At 40.0% G+C, this 22,711-nt stretch overlaps 1 protein-coding gene across 2 annotated transcripts in view; it reads left to right on the top strand.

Annotated features, from left to right (window-relative positions):
- Window positions 1-22,711, top strand: part of LOC115019956 (inactive dipeptidyl peptidase 10-like) — a 48,136-nt gene that overhangs the window by 17,241 nt on the left and 8,184 nt on the right. Inside the window, exons 1-14 of one of the 2 annotated variants that reach the window (XM_029449726.1) lie at window positions 4,386-4,506; window positions 7,288-7,402; window positions 7,504-7,599; window positions 14,270-14,364; window positions 16,502-16,576; window positions 17,546-17,598; window positions 17,665-17,746; window positions 19,382-19,502; window positions 20,590-20,744; window positions 21,204-21,301; window positions 21,380-21,503; window positions 21,752-21,790; window positions 21,931-22,038; window positions 22,149-22,240. In XM_029449726.1, coding sequence (XP_029305586.1) covers window positions 4,450-4,506; window positions 7,288-7,402; window positions 7,504-7,599; window positions 14,270-14,364; window positions 16,502-16,576; window positions 17,546-17,598; window positions 17,665-17,746; window positions 19,382-19,502; window positions 20,590-20,744; window positions 21,204-21,301; window positions 21,380-21,503; window positions 21,752-21,790; window positions 21,931-22,038; window positions 22,149-22,240 — 1,310 coding nt within the window. In that variant the 5' untranslated portion in view covers window positions 4,386-4,449. Of the gene's footprint in view, window positions 1-4,385; window positions 4,507-7,287; window positions 7,403-7,503; window positions 7,600-14,269; window positions 14,365-16,501; window positions 16,577-17,545; window positions 17,599-17,664; window positions 17,747-19,381; window positions 19,503-20,589; window positions 20,745-21,203; window positions 21,302-21,379; window positions 21,504-21,751; window positions 21,791-21,930; window positions 22,039-22,148; window positions 22,241-22,711 lie in introns of those variants that run through there. The other variant, XM_029449718.1, reaches the window with a different exon arrangement.

Here is a 22,711-nt window from a genome sequence, read left to right as displayed (position 1 = left end):
TTTAATCCAATAAATCAAATCACAGTGGCAATAAAACACATTTAATTCTGCAGCCTCGATATTAACAATGGTAATTGTCACAGATCATAGATAAACATGAGTGTGTGCACAAGTTTAAACTCTGGCAGACCCAGGCACGAAGGCTGGTGCACAAACATGCACACATGCTAGAACCAGTAATGCACGTACACGTGCACAAGCGAGGTTGTAGTTTGAAGATTTCTGCCAGCAGAGGTCAGAGAGAGAGATCATTTCCATGTGGTCTCTGATTCCACCGTTAAATATTTAATGAAGACGAGTCCGACGCAAGCTTTGAGTATATTTTCCTCCCTCTCTTCTCTCGTCCCTCTCTCTCTCGTCCCTCTCTCCTCTCCTCCCTCGCTCCTCTCTCCCTCTCTCTTCTCTCCTCCTTCTCTTCTCCTCCCTCTCTTCTCTCGTCCCTCTCTTCTCTCCTCCCTCTCTCCTCTCCTCCCTCTCTCCTCTCCTCCCTCGCTTCTCTCCCTCTCTTCTCTCCTCCTCTCTTCTCTCCTCTCTTCTCTCCTCCTCCCTCTCTTCTCCCGTCCCTCTCTTCTCTCCTCCCTCTCTTCTCTCCTCCCTCTCTTCTCTCCTCCCTCTCTTCTCTCATCCCTCTCTTCTCTCCCTCTCTTCTCTCCTCCTTCTCTTCTCTCCCTCTCTTCTCTCCTCATTCTCTTATCTCCCTCTCTTCTCTCCTTCTCTTCTCTCCTCCCTCTCTTCCCTTCTCTCCTCCCTCTCTTCTCTCCCTCTCCTCCTCCCTCTCTCCTCTCCTCCCTCGCTTCTCTCCCTCTCTTCTCTCCTCCTTCTCTTCTCCTCCCTCTCTTCTCCCGTCCCTCTCTTCTCTCCTCCCTCTCTTCTCCTCCCTCTCTTCTCTCCTCCCTCTCTCCTCTCCTCCCCTCGCTTCTCTCCCTCTCTTCTCTCCTCCCTCTCTCTCTCCTCCCTCTCTTCTCCTCTCTCTCCCTCTCCTCCCTCTCTTCTCTCCTCCCTCTCTTCTCTTCTCCCTCTCCTCCCTCTCTTCTCTCCTCCCTCTCTTCTCTTCTCCCTCTCTTCTCCCCTCTCTTCTCTCCCTCTCTTCTCTCCTCCCTCTCTTCCCTCTCTCCTCTCCTCCCTCTCTTCTCTCCTCCCTTTCTTCTCTCCTCTCCCTCTCTTCTCTCTCCTCTCCCTCTCCTCCTCTCTCCCTCTCCTCCTCTCCCTCCCTCTTCTCTCCCTCTCTCTCTCCTCCCTCTCTTCTCTTCTCCCTCTCTCCCTCTCTTCTCTTCCTCCCTCCCTCTCTTCTCTCATCCTCTCTTCTCTCCTCCCTCTCTTCTCTCGTCTCCCTCTCTTCTCTTCTCCCTCTCCTCCCGCTCTGTTCCTCTCCTCCCTCTCTTCTCTTCTCCCTCTCCGTCCTCCCTCTCTTCTCTCTCCTCCCTCTCTTCTCTCCTCCCTCCCCTCCTCCACGGCTTCCATCAACTCCAGCCTCTCTCCATCCACCCTTCCTTATATTCTCTTCCCTCCCTGCTCGTTGACCTCGAGCATTTCTTCATCCGAGCACAAACACAAACACATTCAGTTTCCATTAAGCACACTCGCTTGTTCACGTCTCATGATTTGTTTTTCTTCCCTAAACCCTTCAACCTGAAGGTCTCAATTGAAGACTACTGTTATATAATATATAATATAAAGCTGCATGATGAGTACTTTTATTGTTGGCACTTAAAGCATATTTTGATAATTACCAATACTTATGTACTTTTTACTTGGAAGAAAAATGGAAGAGTTTAAAAAATGCATTTTGAGTGGTACAAAAATATGCGAGCTACCGTTATCAGTGTGAGCTAACGTAAAAAGCTAGCGTTAAGCTAACGTTAAGCTAATGTTAAGCTAACATTAAGCTAACTACGGTCGTATGACTTCACTCCACCACCACTGAACTAAAAGCGGACTGGTGATCGGCGTGCTGAAGTATAGAATGCGCGGGGTATTTACTGACGTACAAAACGTTAAAATCTCTTAAGCTCGTGTTACCCACAGAACTTATTTAAAGCATCTAACCAAAAACCTGTTCAAAAAACAAATTGAGCTGCAAAATGCAAACTCATTCCCAGGTTTAGGATTCGTTTGTGCAGCAGGGTTTGTGACTTTTCTGTCCTTGTGGGAACATTTGGTCCGTGTAGACATACCAGAGGATGCTCGCTTGAGGTGATTAATATCTGCAGGCTGGTTTATCTTTTGTCAAACTCCAACATCTTCATTTGTGTTTGCTTCCCCACCTCCTGTTATTGTGATTATTTTTGGATAGTGGGCTCGGTATGTGTGTCTTCAGGGCTTTCTATGTGACACCTATCCGTTTGCATCCAGTCACTTGGCAGCAGGAAGGGCCAGCTGGTTACTGATCTGCTCGATCGTCTCGCTTCATTCCCCTCTACACACGAAGCTTCGGCCCGGTTCACTCTCCGATGACACGCTCAGCTATAATCCTATAACTTATTTCTGAGACGTATTCTAATACAAGATATCTCAGAAGAGCTCTTAGTCCCTGAAGTGATACCGTAGGAGTCGTTGCGTGACATCATGCGGGGTAGAAGCACGACAAAGTGCAAGACTCGGGCACACTGTTAGTCACTGTGGGAATATTACACTGCTTTACAAATACTAATTCACTGACAAACTATAAATACCAACAGTTACCAGAGAGGGCTGAGCTGTTAGGCTGTAGGGAAAGGATCAGTGTGTTGTGCTTTTAGCTTTAAAAGTACAATGAAAAGGGTCAAAAGGTTACAGTTAGAAGCGTCCTTAAAAAAGGGGGAACAAATTAGCGTAACAGATGTGATGAGGTGATTTAATAATTTTAAATTTAATAAAATCATTCGGAAGCAACAATGGTCAGGATTAATTAACAGGCATGATTTTCTGTTTAATTAATAACTATAATAATGACGGATTTCAAGTTTTAAATCGCTTTAATTTCCTGTTGCAGCTTTAATTAATTAGGGACTAAGAATGTGACTGTTACATTATGAGGTATTATTATAGATGAAGATAAAACTTTATTGATCCCCGGGGGACTTTCACAAGCTACCCAGCAGTATATAAAGTAATTGAAATGAGCTCCACCTTTTAACATCTGCAACATTAAAGTGATGAACGCAGTAATGCATCAATGATTATCATCCCGCAGGATTCTGTAATGGACCATTCTGCTTAATGAGAAGATTTATTTAAGTTAGATGAATGCAGGACTTTTACTTTTACGTTTATTTAATTAAAAGATCTGAATACGACGTCCACCTGTTTCTTATTTATTTTATTTAAATGACACTTCATTTGAGAATTTGCTATTTAAGAAACCATCCAAAATACACATTTAGGAGTTTATTTGACTAACTTTGTCTATTTGTTAGCATTAGATAATGCCTCATTTGCATATTTAATTAAAAAAAGAACAAAAAAAACTATTTTCTTAATGTAAATAATAAACGTGTGGTAATATCTATTACAAGTTTTACCCTATTCACCTGTAGTTTGCATAATGTTTGCTAATTTGCATTTTTAAACATAACATTTTAGAAAAAGCATTTGTCTTAATGTAAGTAATAACCTGGGGAAGTTTCATGGTGATATGTATACATTAAAAACGGTACCCTATTCACTTAATGGTCAGCACCATGGACAGCGCTATAGACAGACTCCATACACAGTGTTTGTACAGCAAATAAAGGAACATTTTAAATTAAAAGTAAACACTTGACTTCTCAAAGTTAGCCAGAATTATATAAAGTGACACCAGATGTTTACATTACTTAACAAAATAAAAGCCTATTACAAAACATGTATCAATTTTGAATCTTAATTACGATACAGTGAATCTAAAATACTTACAACAATATATAATAGACTTATAAAACTAAATTGTGTGGTTGTTTTAAATGAAAGAGAAACTATTTATTTGACACTACCTTTACTTAATAATATTTTGAATGCAGAACTTTTACTTAAAATATCTAAGTATATTATTATGTTTCCTACGATAAATGTTAAATGACAGATAAGATTGTCAAATAGCTCAATAGTTTTATTTGTAGCAAATAAATATAAAAATAAATATAAACACTTCTCGAAGCTAGCCAGAAATATATAAAATGGCACCGGATGTTGTCATTAATTTTCAAAATAAAAGCTTATAACAAAAAAACATCAACAGTGAATTGAGTGAATTCAAAATGGGTTACTATTCTGCTAATAAACAACCATGTATAGTAGATTTATAGAAACAACTGTTCGCGACTGAAAAACACGTTGATTATTTTGAAAGTCCCCACCGGAAGTGAAGTCAGTGTCGTGATTCCATCCAGCTTCACGCTCCTGCTGCTAAATTGACGCGCCGACAGGTTTGGATGTTATTACCGGGAGAGCCGCTGGATTCAGGCTGAGCAAAGGGACCCTGGCTTCGGTACAATGACGGCGTCCAAAGACCCGACCAAGAAGAAACCGAAAGAGGCGCAGCAGGATGAGGTATATTCAAAGAAACCGAGAGATGCATTTATTGTGTTTCCTCCTCTGTGAGGAGATAAATCTGCTCTGTGGACAGCCATCGTTTGGTACATGTTGGAAGGACATTGTGGGGAAACTAGATGCGCTTCGCTGATGCTCGTGCTCGGTTAGAATCTGATTATTATCACAAATGCATGTTTTTTTTTAGATTTGGTTTTTCATTTTAAATGTAGATGTATCCTGGCTCGATGCATGTAATTAATGCACAGACAGAATTCAGTCTGAGAAGTGAATATAACTGCGTTTCTTCCACTTTAATTAGTGCATATGTGGAGTAAACTGAGTGAGTTTTATTATCTAAACTGTCCAATGCTCCGGAATTAGTTGAGTGTCAGTAGTTCCCACTTGTCCACGCCATAGTTTCAGGGTAGATTTCAGGAATCAGCTGTTGATGAATTTGTCTGTGTTTGAGCAGGTGTAAGATCTGAAGCTTTATAAGAACATCATTTTATTGACAGTCTTGCAGAGTTTAGTCCACCTGAGACTGACGGAGGAAAGGAAGGGGAACCTAACATGCACACAGTTACACTTAGAAATGGATAAAAGTTCTTTGAGGATGAAAATAGTAATTACAGGGGACAGGAAATGGTATTCTTCCAACTGATTATGGGAATCATGCTATGTGTATTTGACATTATTGTAATTAATCTCATAACCACAGTATTATTTCCAAAGCATGTTGTACAATGGTGCAGTGTAAGAGTTCAGATACACTTTACATATCTGCACTTAAACACTATATAACTTTACTGTATATGATATAAGTATACAAAGAAATACAAACATTTAAAACACAGAATATATGGAAAATATTTTGATATAGTTTGGACTTTTTTATACTCTATTTCTCATAGAATACGAGATTTATTTAATTTGCTTTTTGAGAATAAACTCGTAGTGTACGCCCTAACAGTAGTTTTAGTTTTTAATTCTCAAAGTGTCCCCGATTATATTATTTCAAACTAATATCTTCGATATGAGATGCTGCTTAGTAAAACTGGTTAAATTGTCAACTGCTAAAGCTTGCTTCAACACACACACACACACACACACGCGCACACACACACACACACACACACACACACACACACACACACACACACACACACACACACACGCAGCAGTGGGTAGAGCATTCTTTGCACACCACTGGGCCTTCGACTGCTCTCTGAGTGTTAGTTCAACATCTCGGAGCTAACTCTCTGCATGCTAGCTCTGTGTGTGTGTGTGTGTGTGTGTGTGTGTGTGTGTGTGTGTGTGTGAATCAGTTTTTCCCGCTTCATTAATTCAACAGTTTCCTCCTCACCCAACAGTGCATGTGATACTAATTGTTCTGGACACATGTGTGCGTCTTATCGTGATGATTATAAACCTTCAGTGACACTGAGGTCAGTCGTCGTGTAGCCGGCGAGTGAATCTACTAAACCGTCAGTATCTTCCAAACCAAAAGGATTCCGGCTGTTTCCAGAGACATAGCGCTGCTGCATTGCAATATATTTAGTTTTGTGTACACATTAAACTCAACATACTAATTAAAAAGGGCATTCGGAGAGCGCAGACATCTGAGCAGGCATCAGAGTTGTTCCAAAACGACATGTTTTACGTGTCCATAAGTGTAAAATGATGCTTTGCATCTACTCGGTGATTCTGATCCGCTCCAAAGTGTAATGGCTTCTTCCTTGGCCCATGTTGCACCCTTCTACCAAGTGTTATGAAGACTGTGGCAGTAGCTTTTCTGTAATCCTGCTGACAAACAGACAACAAACCAACAAACTGAAAGGAAAACATAACCTCCTTGGGGGAGGTAATTACTGAGCTGTCCCCCCACTGTCTTTGTGCTAAGCTAAGCTAACCGGCTGCTGGATGTATCTTCATATTTCGTGTGCATATATGAGAGTCGTGTGGATCTTCTCGTCTAACTTTCAGCAAGAAGACACAATAAATGTTTTCTTTTCTACAATAACTAATACCGTACCTTGAAGGCAACATGTGTTTCTTGCTCACATCGCTACGTGGACATAGGAAACAAGTAGTGACGCTGGAGAACATTAAATCTGACAAGATTGATGTGTGGAAGTGGCTTCACACTGTCTTCTCTGATGGATCGCTCTGTCTTTTCCTCAAGCTCTGAAGAATGGTGAATTAAACACCATATGACAGCTTCCTATCGCAACTCTCTGCAGCGTCGCTGCTTCAAACCTCGTCCACGCTCGGTTTCTTGCCAAATCCGAAGTTGAACCAAAAGCCCTCCTTGCATCATTTTTTTTGCTTTTTAAAAGTCTACAGGTAACTTTCATCATCCTCGCCTGAAGTGAGAGTGAAAAGACGAGTCCAGAAATGTAGGTCATCACGTAAAAAGTTACAGATTTGGAGTCTTTGGTACAGATAAGAGCTTCATCTGAAAATGTAAAATCAAAAGCTCGGAGGGTTCGGGCTACGCTGAGGTCAACACATTTTAAAGCTTTGTACTTGATGGCAGTTTTGGTGGATAATCACCGATCCGTCTAGACAGGATGAGTTCAAGCTGCACAAGAGTCTCCTCTCGCTGCCCAATCTCAGAAGAGCTGCGAGAAATCAATTCATCTGATGAAAACATGAAATATCGCCTCAAATTATTCTGTTTATTCAGATTCAAAGTAATGTTTTTATGAGGTTTTCTTTCTTAGATGCTGTGTATTGGGATGTTGGTCAGTAGTTGGTGCGGTGCAACAATGCCAACTGTTTGTTTTTGTGTGTGTGCAGGAGTTTGTGGACGTCAGCGCCCCGCAGAGGAACTGGAAGGGCATCGCCATCTCGCTGCTGGTGATCGTGGCGGTCTGCTCGCTCATCACCATGTCTGTGGTCGTCCTCACGCCTGGTAGGTCAGGCGTACACGACCTACTCTATTTACTCAGTTTGTTCTTTAGTGGTAAAGCTGTTGGAATAGACTGGATTTGAGGTTACTGTGTTCTCTCCCAGCGGAGCTCCCCGGCAACAATAAGTCCAGGCTGTCTGTGGCGGATCTGTACAAACAAGAGTTCAGCATCCACAACCCCGAGGCCACGTGGGTCAGCGGTGAGTACTGCAAAGATAAGAACTCTAAGAAGTGCACTCAGCAGAGTGCAGATCTCCGTCAGGTGTGTCTCCCTCTTGGAGACTGTAGCAAAGAAAGAGAAGGATAGTTCTTCTGGTCAAGAAGAGGTGAGATTCATGTCACCTTTTCTTGTAGCTGCAGTGCATTCTGGGTTATTCTTTACTGTGTCCCAGCGACTTGGTCTTGCTTTAAATTAGGAAACTTCTGCGTGGATTCACTCTTCACTTGTTAATTGATGCTTCAACGGCAAAATGAGTTATTTAATCCACCAGGGTTTTTTTCTGTTAACGTGCCAGATACATCCTAATGCTGAGCAGCATGTCTGCAGAGAGGGAGGGGATGGAGCTCAGGAGGGGGGTCGGGCGGCGAGGACAGCGTGACATTGTGAGCAGAGAGGGATGGTGATGTGTGACTTTGAGAAGAGAGTATGGAGGTGACGTTTGTGAAGGCATGTGAGACATGGTTTGGCATTTTTATCTTCTAACAAGCTTCTAAACTAATTCCAATAAGTTGTTGTTTCAGAGACCGCGCTGACTTGTGAACATATGAGTTTAATAAAAAGCCAAACATCGTCCAGATTAATGAATGAAACCCCAGGATGGACATGATCTTCCTACCAGGGGAGGAAAAACAAGTTATTTTGGTTCAGAGCGAAGTGGGAAGTGCATTAGCAGAAAATGAGAATCCCTCCACCTGAGGTTTCATTACATGAATATATATTAAAACCATTTATTCACCAAACATAGTCTATAAAAAGAAGCTGCTAACCGTCTGCAAAGTCGAAGCAATCGTGATAATCTTATAAAAAAACTGGCTTTGTCCTGTTCCATAAATTCATTTATTCACTTTTTTATAAATAATTAGTGATTGTGTTTACAGTACATAATAAAAACACTTAATTAATTACATTTAAATTACATCAAATAATAAATAAAATGCAATAAAATGAATATTGAAACTGATTTAAAATCAATTTAAAATTAAATTAAACAAAAATACATTTGATTATATATTTAATTAATATATTTATATATAATTAATTAAATCAATTATATATATTTAACATTAAAACTCAAATTCTATTTTAAAAATAAAAATATATTACAAATTAAATCAGGTCATTTAAAAATGAAATAAAAAATAAGTAAATTAAATATAATTAAACAAAACATAATTTGAATTTAAATTGATTTAAAATGAAATTAAATAAGATTACAAATTAATTTATAACTTAAAACTAAAATTATATTTAAAAAAGATTCACCTAACCCTAAATCAGGTCAATAAAATAAATTAAAGTAAATAAATAAAAATTAAAAAGTAAGAATTACATAAACATTAATATAGATTACAAAATAAATAAAGATAGATGGGTACATAGATACATTTCATAAATATCTTATAAATTGTGTCACATATTGACGTTGTTTTTAACTCAGTTAGGGACTTTAGGTTGTTTTGTTCCCTCATCTTTACTTAATTCTTTTAATATCTCTGTTATTCATCACTACACTCATCACAAATCCTGCTGATCTGCATACGCAAACACAGATGGCCTCACAGTGTCATGTTGAATCAAGAACAGCTTGCTGTGGCTCAGGGTCAAACATCCTGCCACTGTGTGATAAACCATGATTCAAGCAACACTAATAACAATAATAATTGTACTGATGCACAGTACAACACCGCTGCTAACCTCGATCCTGTTCACATTGCATCACATTCACCGGTACAGATAAATCTATAGAAGTGCGCTGCATGATAACGAGCTGGATAATCAGATTCTTTCTGCTTCTGCGGATGTTAAACCCACAGCGTGCATAAAAAGTCTCAATAAAATCTTTTTAATTAACCCTGAGTTTGACTGGAAGAGGTGGAATACTGCATTAAAAAAGCAGAACGTGTGTATGAATGTACCTGAACCTGGAGGTAATGCACCATAAACTGTTTGTGATCCTGCAAACTTCCCTCCCCAAAGTTTTGTTTGTGCATTTTTAATAATAGTCCTTTGGAAAATATAGTTTTCTGTTTAATAAGCATTTATATTATACTGCTAAAAACCATCTCGCATCTGTAATTTGCTAAATAGCTTAGCTGTCGGAACAAACTTGCTTCTTACTTCTAAACATAAGTGTTTTTATTATTATTTATGCACCTCCACAAGTGAATCTTGTGCTCAAGTAGCTTCAGCAAAAATAAAAGATGGAGGACATTCGCGCACCGGCTCGCACTTTGAATGTTAAAATGTAGTAAATTCAAAGCTCTCCAAACGTTTCTTTCCTCACAGCGAGAGAAATGTTACTTCCACTTGAGTTCACTGACCTTTCTCGTCCCCAGTCTCCCTCCGGGCCACATCACCAACACCTCCTCATTACATTCTTCTTCGTTACATAAGATGGAGGTGTTGCAGCACGAGCCTTGATATGTGACCGAGGGCTTTACTGTCTCACCAGGCAGAGAGCAATCATTCCTCCACATGTTCTCGCTCATATCCAAACGTGGAAGATCTCCAATGTGTGTGTTGTTTAATCTTGACAGCGTGACAGATTGTGTTTGCATTCGAGATTAAGGATGAAAGAGAAAGAAAACAGCAGCTCTGGCTGGAGGAGCTGAATAGAAAGAAGGTTTGTTGACATCATGACAGCTAAATTATAGCTTTAATGGTAAATTCAGGGCCGTGGATGACTAAATATATGCACAACACCTTTCTGGAGACTTGTAGAGAGGGACAGAGTTGGAGGGCGGTGGAGAGAGATGGCCTTCCTGCGCTGGATATGAAAGAGATCCACCGCCTGCTGCGTCCTTCGCTTCCACCGGGAGATAATACTAATGACTAGTCCTGCGGCCTGTGGCTTCTCATTATGGGCGCAGGTTGGGACGGCTTTTATCACACACACACAGATGTGTTAGTGGGATTGTGGGGACCGTATTCTACTCCCTAAAGGCGGGGACAAACATTTGATCTCAACAGGATTTCAGATCACGAGTTATCACCCGAGTCTGCAGTTCCCCACGGTGTCACGCCTCATTAGCATCTTTGAGCTCGTTGGGCCTCACTCAAAGTTTTTCTTGATTTGTTCTTGAAAAGTGAACGATTCATCGAGCTGTTAAACCGCAGACTTGTTTGTACCCGTGTCCTTATAATGATGAATCCCATTGTTTGACAGTCATCAGCAGGTAAACGCCCGCCAATCCACATACAAGGGCATGAACCTGTAGTGTGCACACAACATTTAAAAGAAAAGTTAAACGGCCAAATGAAAATCTAAAGTGGAGCGTAAATAAAGAAATAAAACCTCAAATAATTCTGAAACGAAAGTACAAGCTTGATATTTAGTAGCGTTTGTAAAATATAATATTAAATATTAGAAATATTAGTCATTTAAATAGTATAATATACAGAATTTAGTCAAACACAATAACTCATTATCTTTGCACAAACGTGCGTAAGTGTGCGTAAATCCCAGATAAGAAAACTGCATAAACTTCTTTTATTTCACCTCTATAGTTAAATCTTTCCCATGTTTAGTCCTGCAATGACGGACAGTATTAGTTAGCTGTTAGCTGACGGCTGTATCAGCTGGTTTTGTAGCACAATAATGATTTTTCTAACCCAACAGGGTCATCCGTCTCATTATTTGCTGTTTTCATTGAGATTGATGATGAAGACGAGCACGGTCTGGGTCTGCGAGGCCTCCTGGAGCTGTACATTTAAACATGTCTCTCATTTATTGACAACCTCCAACTCATTTCCTCATCGTGACAGAAGAGAGGCGGGGAAGCCTTCAGGATGTCCAAATCTCATCCAAACACTCGAAAAAAAGAGATAATTATGTGAAATTGAAGCTCCTTGAGTTCAAACAAGAGCTGCATGTCGTTAAGATGATATTCCCAAATCCTTCAGGTAACCAGAGCATAAACAGTCAAAACACATCGGCATCCAAATCTATTTCCTGAGCACACGCAGCGCGATCCTCCAGAAGGAAATTCAGAGCAAACAAAGATGAATGCAAGTAAATCAGATCATATCCTGAGTGTTGGCGTTGCTCCTGAGGGTGTAGAACAACATGCACATCTGATTTAGTTTGACTTTTTATTCACTTTCTTGAGTTTTGAGGAAATAGTTAGAAAATATGAAGCTACGACCAGCAGCCAGTTAGCTTAGCTTAGCTTAGCTTAGCTTAGCTTAGCTTAGCACAAAGACTGGAACAGCTAGCCACCAACGAGCACCTGTAAAGTGAGCCGGAGCTTCAGGGTGTATTGGCGGGAAGCATCCTCAGTATTTTCCGCTGCTCTCTGCTTCTGTATGATTTTCTTGCGTCACCATCATTACGGATGCTACACTGACTACCTGTAACGATCCGCCGCCAGCGGAGACGGCTTTATCGCTTGTATATATGTTTATGTGCTGTGTATTCACAGGGTCACTGCTGTAGTGAACTCTTCATTGTGTATTCTTAATGTAAAGCAGAGCTGGTTTATATCACATTAAGCCATGGATGAAGAAGACATCCAGAGGAAGATCGTGAGTGTGTGTGTGTGCCCAATCAGAGCGTAGTATGGATGAGTGCTTCATGCTACTTGGCTTTTCTTCTATGATTGCTAATGAGGTTTGCACAAACAATCGGCTACATCTTTAGCAGTGACCCATATGAGTAAAACAACATGAATAATGCATTATTTATGATGATGTTATGTAAAAGAAGAGGAGACAAGAAGGGAGAGCAGAGGCCTTTCTTCAAATATACCTTTACTGACATACAGGGGCTTTTAGAAAGACACGCTCTTGTATTTTATATGATCGTGGAAAATTACCTTCTGTCTCTCAGATGGTTTTTATCAGACACGCTCTGACCGGCTTAAACTTTAACTTTAATTTTAAATACAAATACCTCCTTAAAATCACTCAGAAATCTGTTCTCTCTCTCCTGTCACGGCGCCCAGAAGCGTCCAGAAGCTTCATGAACTGACTTCTTATCCGGTTTTAAGCCACATTTTTCTCTTTTAACTTTATATTTTAGTCCTCGGACGTCTGGATCTTAAGTTACCAGAGACACAAGCTGAGCAAACGTTAGCAATTAGCTTGCTAACGCTCTTTGTTTTGTTCCTTTTCTTTGTTTTAGTTTGTACTTGATGTCATAAATGAAGGTAACCTCTCGATGTCTTCAGTATAAATACAGAAATTGAAGATGTAACATACAGCAAACACTTTCACTTGTATCGCTGCCATTTGATGCTGGATGACGTGATCCTCACCAACGCATATTTAATGTTTCTACCCTTCTTTAATAATGCACATTCAGGCCTGAACGCCTGTTCTCGTGCAGCAGTGAGTGATTTCCTCCTCTGCAATCAGCTCCAAATTCACTCCAAAATGAGTTTCAGGAGTTCAGCAGGGGACAGGGAGGAGGCGCAGCTGCTTGTGGTTCAGTTTGATGAGGATGCTAAGGATTGGAAACACGCTGGAGTCAAGAATTTAAAGTCATATATTAGATCCTTACAGAGAGAGAGATTGGAAGTGAAGGTGCTGCAGCAAAGTCTTTTTTTCTGTGTGTGTGAGATGTTTGAAATGATCTGCAGGACGTGGGAGGCGACAGCAGGTTTGGAAGGTGTAGCTATGACCGTCGTATGATGACAGAAATGCAGGACAGTGTGTGTGTGTGTGTGTGTGTGTGTTTGTCAGCTACATGGCTTTGTGTGTGTTGCTGTGAATTACAAATGTTCCCAGCAGACAGAAGGCCGGGGTTCAGAGCGATGGCTCGTGCAACAACAGACTCCGGATCCCCAGTGTAACACAAATCAGTGTGTGCTTCTCTTCTGCAGCTGCCTCCTGTTTAGAAAAAAAGAACAATACCCACAGGCTCTGCGCTGCAAATCGCTTTTTCTTTTTACTTTAAGCATGTCTTGCAGCTGCCCTTACAAAGCATGTGCATTTAGGCATTTCATAGATATCGTAGATAAATGTTTAAGAGATTATTGTTGTATAGAAATACAAATGTAAACAAAAAGACATGGCTGACCGTGACAAAGTGATTCATTAGTGTACACACACACTTACACGCTCAGCAGTGGAGCCTCCATCTTTTATTTATGTGGCATTTTTTACATTTTCACAAATAACTTTTTAGCGTCACATCAATCTCTCTGCAGGACAGCTGTACTATTTTAAATTAATGCAAACCGATATACTTTTTAGATGATGGTTCAGCTTTTACAATGTACCATTGTGATGTCAGACACCTTCCTCTGGTGGTGCTGTGTGCCGGGTGATGGTGATGGTCCAAAGAGTTGGGTTTGGGTAGAATCTGTGGCATTTTATACGAAGGATTAAGCCTGAATGTGCAGCATGGCATGTTTGCTTTTGTGTTATTAAGCCCCAAGACAAGGATATCTCTGGGCTTTCAAGATGTAAGCATTTACAGTCCGACAATTCAATACAACTTTATTAATCCACAAAGGCAAAAACAAATGCACACAAGCTAATGAGTAATGTTACCTTCCATGTGCATAACAAAAGTCTTAACGAGATAAATGAGTTCCACGTGTTGCAGCTCATCCTGTACAGATGACTTACACACACTTAACCTTTTGCGTTTATATTTCACAGGTCAGTCGGGTTTACAGTCTGACATTTCTTCTGCTTGCTCTCAGACTCAGAGGTGGTGTACAGGAACCGTGACGGCCACGTCATCAAGTTCAACTTCGCCTCCAACGACACAGAAGTCGTTCTGACCAACAGCACGTTTGTATGTTTTGATCCTTTTGGACTTCATTTGATCGACTTTGAATGTATGCAGGTTTGCAACAGGGTTAGTGTTAGGGTTGCATTCACTGTTGCTACATAAATGCTTTGAAGTGAGAAGATGTAACGTTGGTTACTGCTGGAGCATCAGAGCTTTTCATCGACAGAAAGATAATTGAATGTCAAATGTCAAAGCCTCAAATATTTCCTGCGTCATAAAAGAGAATTTGTTTTAGTTTTGCACAAAACGAGACATTTATACACCGAACGATTTAACCAATAATGAAATAATCGTTAGCTGCAGCTCTAGTTACAGCCATTTCATAAAACTCATAATACAATAAAGTATTCATTTACTAAAACATATCACAAGGCTGCATCTGATGCTGTAACAACTGGTCAATATGTGGAACTAGGCCTCCTAACGTCACTGCTGTCCTGTCCTCAACACTACTCTTTAAAAAGAGAGCTCTTCTTCTTCTTGTCTTTCTGGGGTGATTGGATCCCCGGAGGCTGCAGGAAACATTTCCGAGCTGCCGGCAGCGCCTCATCACTCTGTTACCTGCAGACTCACGATATGATAATATCCTGCTGAGAGGTTTGTGTAGCAGGAGCTCGGGCTTTAAGGTCGCTGAATCTGCTCGCCTCGCCTCAACTCGCCTCTGCGTCACCGGGAAGAGAGCGATTCAGTTTGACATATTATTCTAGATTAGTTTCCTCCTCTTAATGCAATCAAATCCCTGAAATGTTGCTTTTAGATCACCTTGATGTGAACCAACGTGTCAGCATTTATAATCTGATTTTAAAACGTGTAATCCAACAAGGAATGTTTATTAATAGCAGGATTAATGTAGCGGTTTGCTAATTGCATCGTTATAATCCATCGTTTTTCACAAACCTGAGGGTTTTTAGCTCTTTTCCTTTTGCAGGAATCGTGCAGAATTCATGCAGCTTGTGCTTTTAATAGTTGCATAGGGGGATTTGATGAGGATTTGTTTGCCCCGCGGTGAGCTTGTCAAACTATGCAAATGAAATGAAAAAGCAAAGGTGGCCTTGGAGTTCAAAAGTCTCTGATTTGACAAAAATTGCGAACCCCACCAGCTGCAGCCCCCAGAGTAACACTCCCTGTCAGCCTGCTCAGCTTTCATCAGTCAGATCCACAACTAGAACATACATTAAGGACTATTTAATCATTTATTATTGCACACAAACAACCAAAAGAAACACAAGAATCAGAGTTTATGAATTCAAGAAAGCAAATAACCATAAGTTTAAAATGAGATGTGGTTTCTTAGGGCTGACTAACCGTCGCAGCACAAAACGATATTTCTCAAATGTCGTCCATAAAACATCTCCCCCTTGTCCCCGAAATGTCGAAACCTGCTGTGGCTCCCTCCTGGTTTTATGGCCTTTAGTTGCTAGATACATTTTTGCCTGCTGCGTTTCTTTTGATGAATGCTGGAAACGTGAACAATGTCGTTCGCTGACACAGAAGAGAAATCGTCACTGAAGAGATTCGATTCATCGTTCCCTTCTTTGTGCAATAGTTTCTATACATTTTAGTTAAATATTTAATCCACTATTAGATGGATTTCAGTGACATTTGGTGAAAACAATCATGTATTTTAGCCAAAAACTCAGTTTAGTTGTCAAATGTTAGCATGCTAACACGCTAAGAGGTTGCACATTGTGAACATTACACCTGCAACACCTGCCAACAAATCTTATGTTTTAAAATAGCCTAATAAACGTTATGTCTATAAGTAGCGATTGCATATTTCCCATTGTGTACTTGTCAGTTTATCTACTTGCATTATATTGTATGTGCCTACAGTTTGATGGCAGCTACTGGCAGTTGCCAACCCTCCTGATTTATTTCATTGCACCCTCCCAGTTTCCTCCTGGGGCTGAAGTCCTCCTGTATTTCTCCACATTGTGTTTGCAGTGAACCTATCATTATGTTTTCATTCTTCCATCGTCACCAGAATGCAGGAAACTGAGACTTAAACCCCGCTTTGGTTTTGAAATCTGTTCCATCTTCAAGGTCTGGCACGTGACACTAACTACAGTCTATATATGAGGGATAAGAACGTCTAAAAAGGTGTTCTCTGGCTCAGCTAATTATTTTTCTTTTCTGTTAGGTGGCCTTCAAGGTGGTGAAGTACTCGCTCTCTGCAGATCTGAAGTACGCGCTCTTCGCTTACGATGTGAAACAGGTGAGTTTCAAATGAAAATGCAGCCGAACATCTTTACATCGTCGTTTGATTTGCAGTGCCAGCCGTCCTGCCAGGCTGTTATTTACATCGTGCTCCTGTGCAAAAACCCCGACGGGAGCCGTCAATCACTCATTTGCTTGCACAAACAAACCTGCATATACAGGCGCTGTCCGTGTGTATCTTCAGGTTTGTGATGCGCTTCCTTTTGTTCTTTGAAGAGCACTTTGCTGCTACTGTTTCTTAAAATTGGAATTGACTTGAAATGAAAAGATTGGCTTTGATGCTTTTGGATAATTCGGGTAATTCGCAGTCGGGAGGCTGAGCACACATCCACCGCATTCAGGGAAGCGTGAGTTCTCCACACACAGACAAACTAATTGCACCACCTGCACTGAACAGGTGTGGATTTATCTGTTTTGTCATCCTTTCATGCGTTTGTGGGTTTGTTGTGTTGCTGTGCTTTTGTACATTAACAGTCTTCTCCTCACAGTCGAGGCCTCTTCCATTGATTTTTAGATTTGTTTGCAAACAGATGCATCGAGGCTCAGGTTTAGTCTGTGTGTCCTACATTTTGGGGATTTATTGGCCACAAAACCTTGCATTATATAAATGTGTATGAGATGTAAGACATGTTTCCATTTGATGGGAAGGAGTGCACATTTGTAATTCAGTGGAAAATCATGTCGAGCTGCAACAAGCTGCAGGATGTACATCATAGCTGCTGTCGGACAAAGTGGATCTTATACTCCTTCATACTACTGAAGACGTCAGGATATCTCGACCTCTGCTGCATCAATCCTTTTTTCTGTTTTAATCCGTCTCTTGGGAGTACCCCGAGTGCAAGTCACTGAACACATGCAGAATTTACTTTAACTTAACTTGTGGCTTGACATTTCTGGTGAACATATGACTCTGCCACAAACGGAATCTTTTGTTTGCATTTCGTGATTATTTGAACTCTCGTTGCAGATCTACAGATATTCATACACGGCGTCTTACATCGTCTACAACATCTACACCAGGTAAACGAGGTTTTACCTGATGATGCTTTTGAATCTACTGTATTTAACACGTGTGCTGTTGAACAGGGAGGTGTGGGAGCTAAACCCGCCGGAGGTTCACAACGCGGTTCTCCAACATGCAGCTTGGGGAAGACGAGGACAGCAGCTGGTAAGTGTTCTTTTTTTATGTGATCAATTCTTTCTGTTGCTTCTGCATGTTTTTCTCTCCTCGCCGTCTTCTTTTTATTAAATGCGTGTTGCCTCGTCTCTCCAGAGGCACTCTCTCGTTCATATTGGATCTGTTTACGTCCGCAGAGCACCGTGTTTGTCTGTTTGCCTCCTGACGTGATTCCAGCTGTGACAGTTTTTACATCACGCTCAGGATGACTCTTATACACACGAGTGAGGAAATCTGCTGCAGACTTATTAGCCAATATGTGACACAGGTTCTTTTTTTATAATACTTTCACACGATCAGACATGAAAAAAGGAAGTTTCTGTAAAACGTGCATCCAATGTATTCCTAGATTTATTTATTTATTTGCAGCATAACTTTCTTTTACCAGATTAACCCTCTTTTAGTTGGTGAGCAGCAAGTAAAAAAAACACTTTTAATGACATATTTAGATTTACATGTGGAAATACTCGTCTTTGCATCTTGAAAAGCGCTATATAAATTAAATGTATTATTAATGCATTAATAAAAAATTACATTTATTAATGCATTAATAAAAAATTACATGCATTAATGCATTAATAATAAATTACATTTATTAATGCATTAATAATAAATTACATGCATTAATAATAAATGACATGTATTAATGCATTAATAATAAATTGCATTTATTAATGCATTAATAATAAATTACATTTATTAATGCATTAATAATAAATTACATTTATTAATGCATTAATAATAAATTACATTTATTAATGCATTAATAATACATTACATGTATTAATGCATTAATAATAAATTACATTTATTAATGCATTAATAATAAATTACATGTATTAATGCATTAATAATAAATTACATGTATTAATGCATTAATAAAGTAAATCTGGGATGATTTATAATGAGGAAGTTTTTGCATTTATATTAATTTATTAAAATGGTTGTGTTGCTCCTTTAGACGCTGACCTTTTTTCGTGTCTCGTTCTTATTGCCTTTGCACAATCTGCTTTTTCATTTATTAGCATTAAGCTGGAGAACATGCTTCCTTCCAGCTGAGCTTAGAAACATGCAGACTCATTATTCTTTCCATGTTGCAGAAGAAAATGGATAATGAGCAACCAGTGTCGTCGACATTAATATTAAATCGAATTTATAATGATTCTTGCATAGTTGTGCTGGTATGTTGTGTGCTCGTGGATTTGTCTGCATGGTTCTTGTGTGATGTACGGTGTTGCATGTAATGTGTGCAGCTGGAAGTTCTGTGCACCTGAAAGTCAACCCTTCTGTGTTTTTTATGCATCGTCCTTGTTAAATAAAGACGAAAAAAGCCAAATTAATTCAGGCGGACTCGGGGTGTTGGTGAACCTGCAGGATGTGTCGGGCTGATCCTGTTTGTATTTGCAAATGCAAATATTAAAACACCGATGGAAGAGGGAGAACAAACACGCTTGTTTTGCCGCGTGAGGAGATAAAGCTTTAATATGAAAAAACAAATCTCATCAGAGAGGAAATCAAAAAGAAAAACAGACTCTGCAGAAAGTACCTGCCACAACGAATAAAACTTTAATATGGGATCATGCATGAATGTTTAATAAATACCTTCCTTCTGTCCTTTCGCTACAGATCTACATCTTTGAGAATAACATCTACTTCCAGTCCGACGTGAAGAGTAACTCTCTGAGGATCACCTCGTCTGGGAGCGAGGGAGTCATCTTCAACGGACTGGCCGACTGGCTGTACGAAGGTGTGTGTGTGTGTGTGTGTGTGTGTGTGTGTGTGTGTGTGTGTATGTGTGTGTGTGTGTGTGTGTGTGTGTCGGTATTTTGTCTGATATTTTTAGACATAGAAAATGTGGTTATATTCCTAATATAAATATTTGAGCTTCATGCTAAAACATATATTTCATACATATCACAATAAAAGCTTTCAACTGTCAAAACACTGGCAGGCTTTTATTTTGAAGTATCACAGGAAACTCAACGCATTGGTCACAAACGTTGGTGCGAACACTTGCATTTTATTCCACTATTATTTGACACTTTTTACGTTAAACACATATCTTTATACATTCATGTTGAATTGTTTGGATGTATAAGAACTTATAAATATTGTAAATAAAGTTTTATACTAATTTACCCTAAAATTGGTTCCACATTGAAGAATTACGCCATTAAATTGACCTTACATGTTGCACTATATTCTATAATATAACATTCTGCATACTTTTACTTTTGGTACTTTAAGTACATTTGGCCTCTACTACTTTTGCATTTACTACTTTTACTTCGATCTCCAGTTTGGAAGCTTTTGTGTGCTTTGGTGGTTGAAGATGTATTTTTTTTTGCATCCCCAGTTTAGTTGTTTGAAATGTTTTCTAAGATTTGTTGTTGCTTTAAAAGAAATGCAGCGGAGCAGACGAGACAAACTCTGCAGAGCGGCAATTAAAAATCAACAACAAGCCTCGACGAGCCATTAAGTCGCCGTGCAAACAGATTGAGTAATGTGGAGACGGTCTTTGCACAAACACAGATGGAAACATTACAGAATCATTTCAGTTTTCGATTTACTGCGAGCCGAGTGTTTTCTCTTCATGGTTTGCATTCAGTTTAGACTGTAACCCTCTGACAGTGAAGGAAAGAGGCTTTCTTGTTCCCCTTGTTTGATTTTTGAAAGGTTTTTTATCACATTTCCAACATGTAGCGACCAAAAAGAAGCATTTTCCTCCAGTTTGCTATCTCCAAACTGCTTCCAAGAAAAGGAAAATAAGCACTACAGGTGCAAAACAAACACATTCTTAATAAAATGTTGATTATTTGTCTTTTTCTCCTCAGAGGAGATTCTGCGTTCACACTTGGCTCACTGGTGGTCGCCTGACGGGGAGAAACTCGCTTTCCTCTCCATCAACGACAGCCTGGTGCCCAACATGGTTCTGCCCCAGTTCACCGGCAGCACCTACCCCAGAGGACTACAATACCCATATCCTATGGTAAGTCTGCTGCAGTGGATTGTGGGAAATAATGTGTTCAGTTAAAAAGAAATACTGATTTCGTTTTTTTCTTGTAAATTTCCAACTTTAATCTCTTTTTCAATTAGGATCTTTGTTCTTTATTTATGTGTCCATTGTTTCTAAATAATTTATCTCCTTTGGAAACTATAAGTTTATATAAGAATAAAGATAAAAAGGAGTTTTTAATTGGTTTACTTACAATTTATTTGGCGGTTAAATTGAGTTTATTATCTGTAAACCAAATTTGTGTTTTTCCCAGAATTGTTTTTAAAGCAAATTTAGGACTAAATTCAAAAATGTAATTTAAAAAACATCCACTGCCACTTTAGAGCTGGTGCATTTATATCATATAAACATATATTAATATTCAGAGTACAAACTCTCAGAGTTGTATCGATCTCCACTCGCTCAATAAAAACGTTGTCTTGACGCCTGCAGGCCGGGCAGAAAAACCCTGAAGTCAAGCTGTCGGTGGTCAACTTGTTCGGAGCGACACACACTCAAGAACTGCAGCCTCCTGATCCACTCAGGCTCAGGTGACACACACACACACACACGCACACTCACACACACACACACAGAGTCTGACTGTCCTCTCTGCGTCTCCTCTGCAGGGATTTCTACGTCACCATGGTGAAGTGGATCAGTAATACTCACCTGGCAGTGCGCTGGATCAACCGGCCCCAGAATGCATCACTGCTGACGGTGTGTGACGCCAACACCGGAGTCTGTCTGCAGGTGGGTGTGGTTTATTGGAGGACGAGGCGTTACTGAAGTGTAATTCTGACGTACAGCGCTGTTGTGTGTGTGTGTAGAAGATGCAGGTTTAACTCAGACTCTCTGAAAAACAAGACAAACTGAATCACAAGATTCAGGAGGAAGATGCTGCACAGCCCTCGTTGAGAATGTCCCCCGCCTCACAAGATCCCGTGTTTGTTATATAATCATATTTCAAGCTGGGTTTCATTTTCTTCTGTTTAATTCAGAGACACAAGGACTCTTCAGAGACATGGCTCTCAGTACAGGTACAGCTCAACACTTCTCTTAACACGATCTCTCAGCAATAAGGCGCTGACTTTATATCCTCACTGCAATATCTACGGTCCATTATTAGAGGAGGAGACCATTCATGCATGAAGTGTGTCACCTCTGTTTGTCCCCGCAGGGACAGGAGCCGCTGTTCTCCAGGGACAGGAGCAGGTTCTTTCTCACTCTGCCCGTGAAACAAGGAGGTCAGGGAGATTTCTGCCACATCGCAATGTTCACTAAAAAGGTGACTTCAGGATTTATTGTCTCCGCGCAGAACATCTCTTTAAGTCCCATTTTTTCATCTTATAATCGAGCACATTTATCTCGAATGCTTTAAACCCAATCTGATTTCAGTTACGAAGTGACAAGGACGAAGTTCGACACTTGACGTCAGGAGACTGGGAGGTGACGCAGATCCTAGCTTACGATGAAAACGATCAGATCGTGTAAGTCTTGGTAAACATTTGCAACGACACATTCTGTAATCTGCAGCCTGAACACAATATGTACAGTTCCCTGCATGCATTATGTAATAACCAACATTATAAAACAATCACTCAAAGGGAATTTTAAGATTAGATTTTCCAGTGTCACCGCATTGCTCCTTAACTTTAACGTGCAGAGACCAACCAAAATCTATTTTGGTTGGTCTCTGCATAATTCATATTATTTTTTGCATGTTGAGTTCAAGCTGTAAGGCAAACCTGCAGAAGCAACATGCAGCCGATGAGTGAAAAGGCAGGTGTTGTTACGTAATGAAAAGAAAAGATATTGCATATATATTATTACATAATGTGTTACAACTTTCTCTGCCTACATTTGAACAGTTTCAGTTTGAATTACTCAGAAATCTCTCTGAACTAGTGTCTTTATTGTCCAGCTGTCAAAAAGATTGACACGGTACACACACAGTTCTT

The sequence above is a fragment of the Cottoperca gobio genome, chromosome 2 (genome assembly GCF_900634415.1).
Source record: "Cottoperca gobio chromosome 2, fCotGob3.1, whole genome shotgun sequence".
Taxonomy (NCBI): domain Eukaryota; kingdom Metazoa; phylum Chordata; class Actinopteri; order Perciformes; family Bovichtidae; genus Cottoperca; species Cottoperca gobio.
Note: the sequence above shows the minus strand (reverse complement) of the source record. Positions and strands in the feature narration are given on the sequence as shown.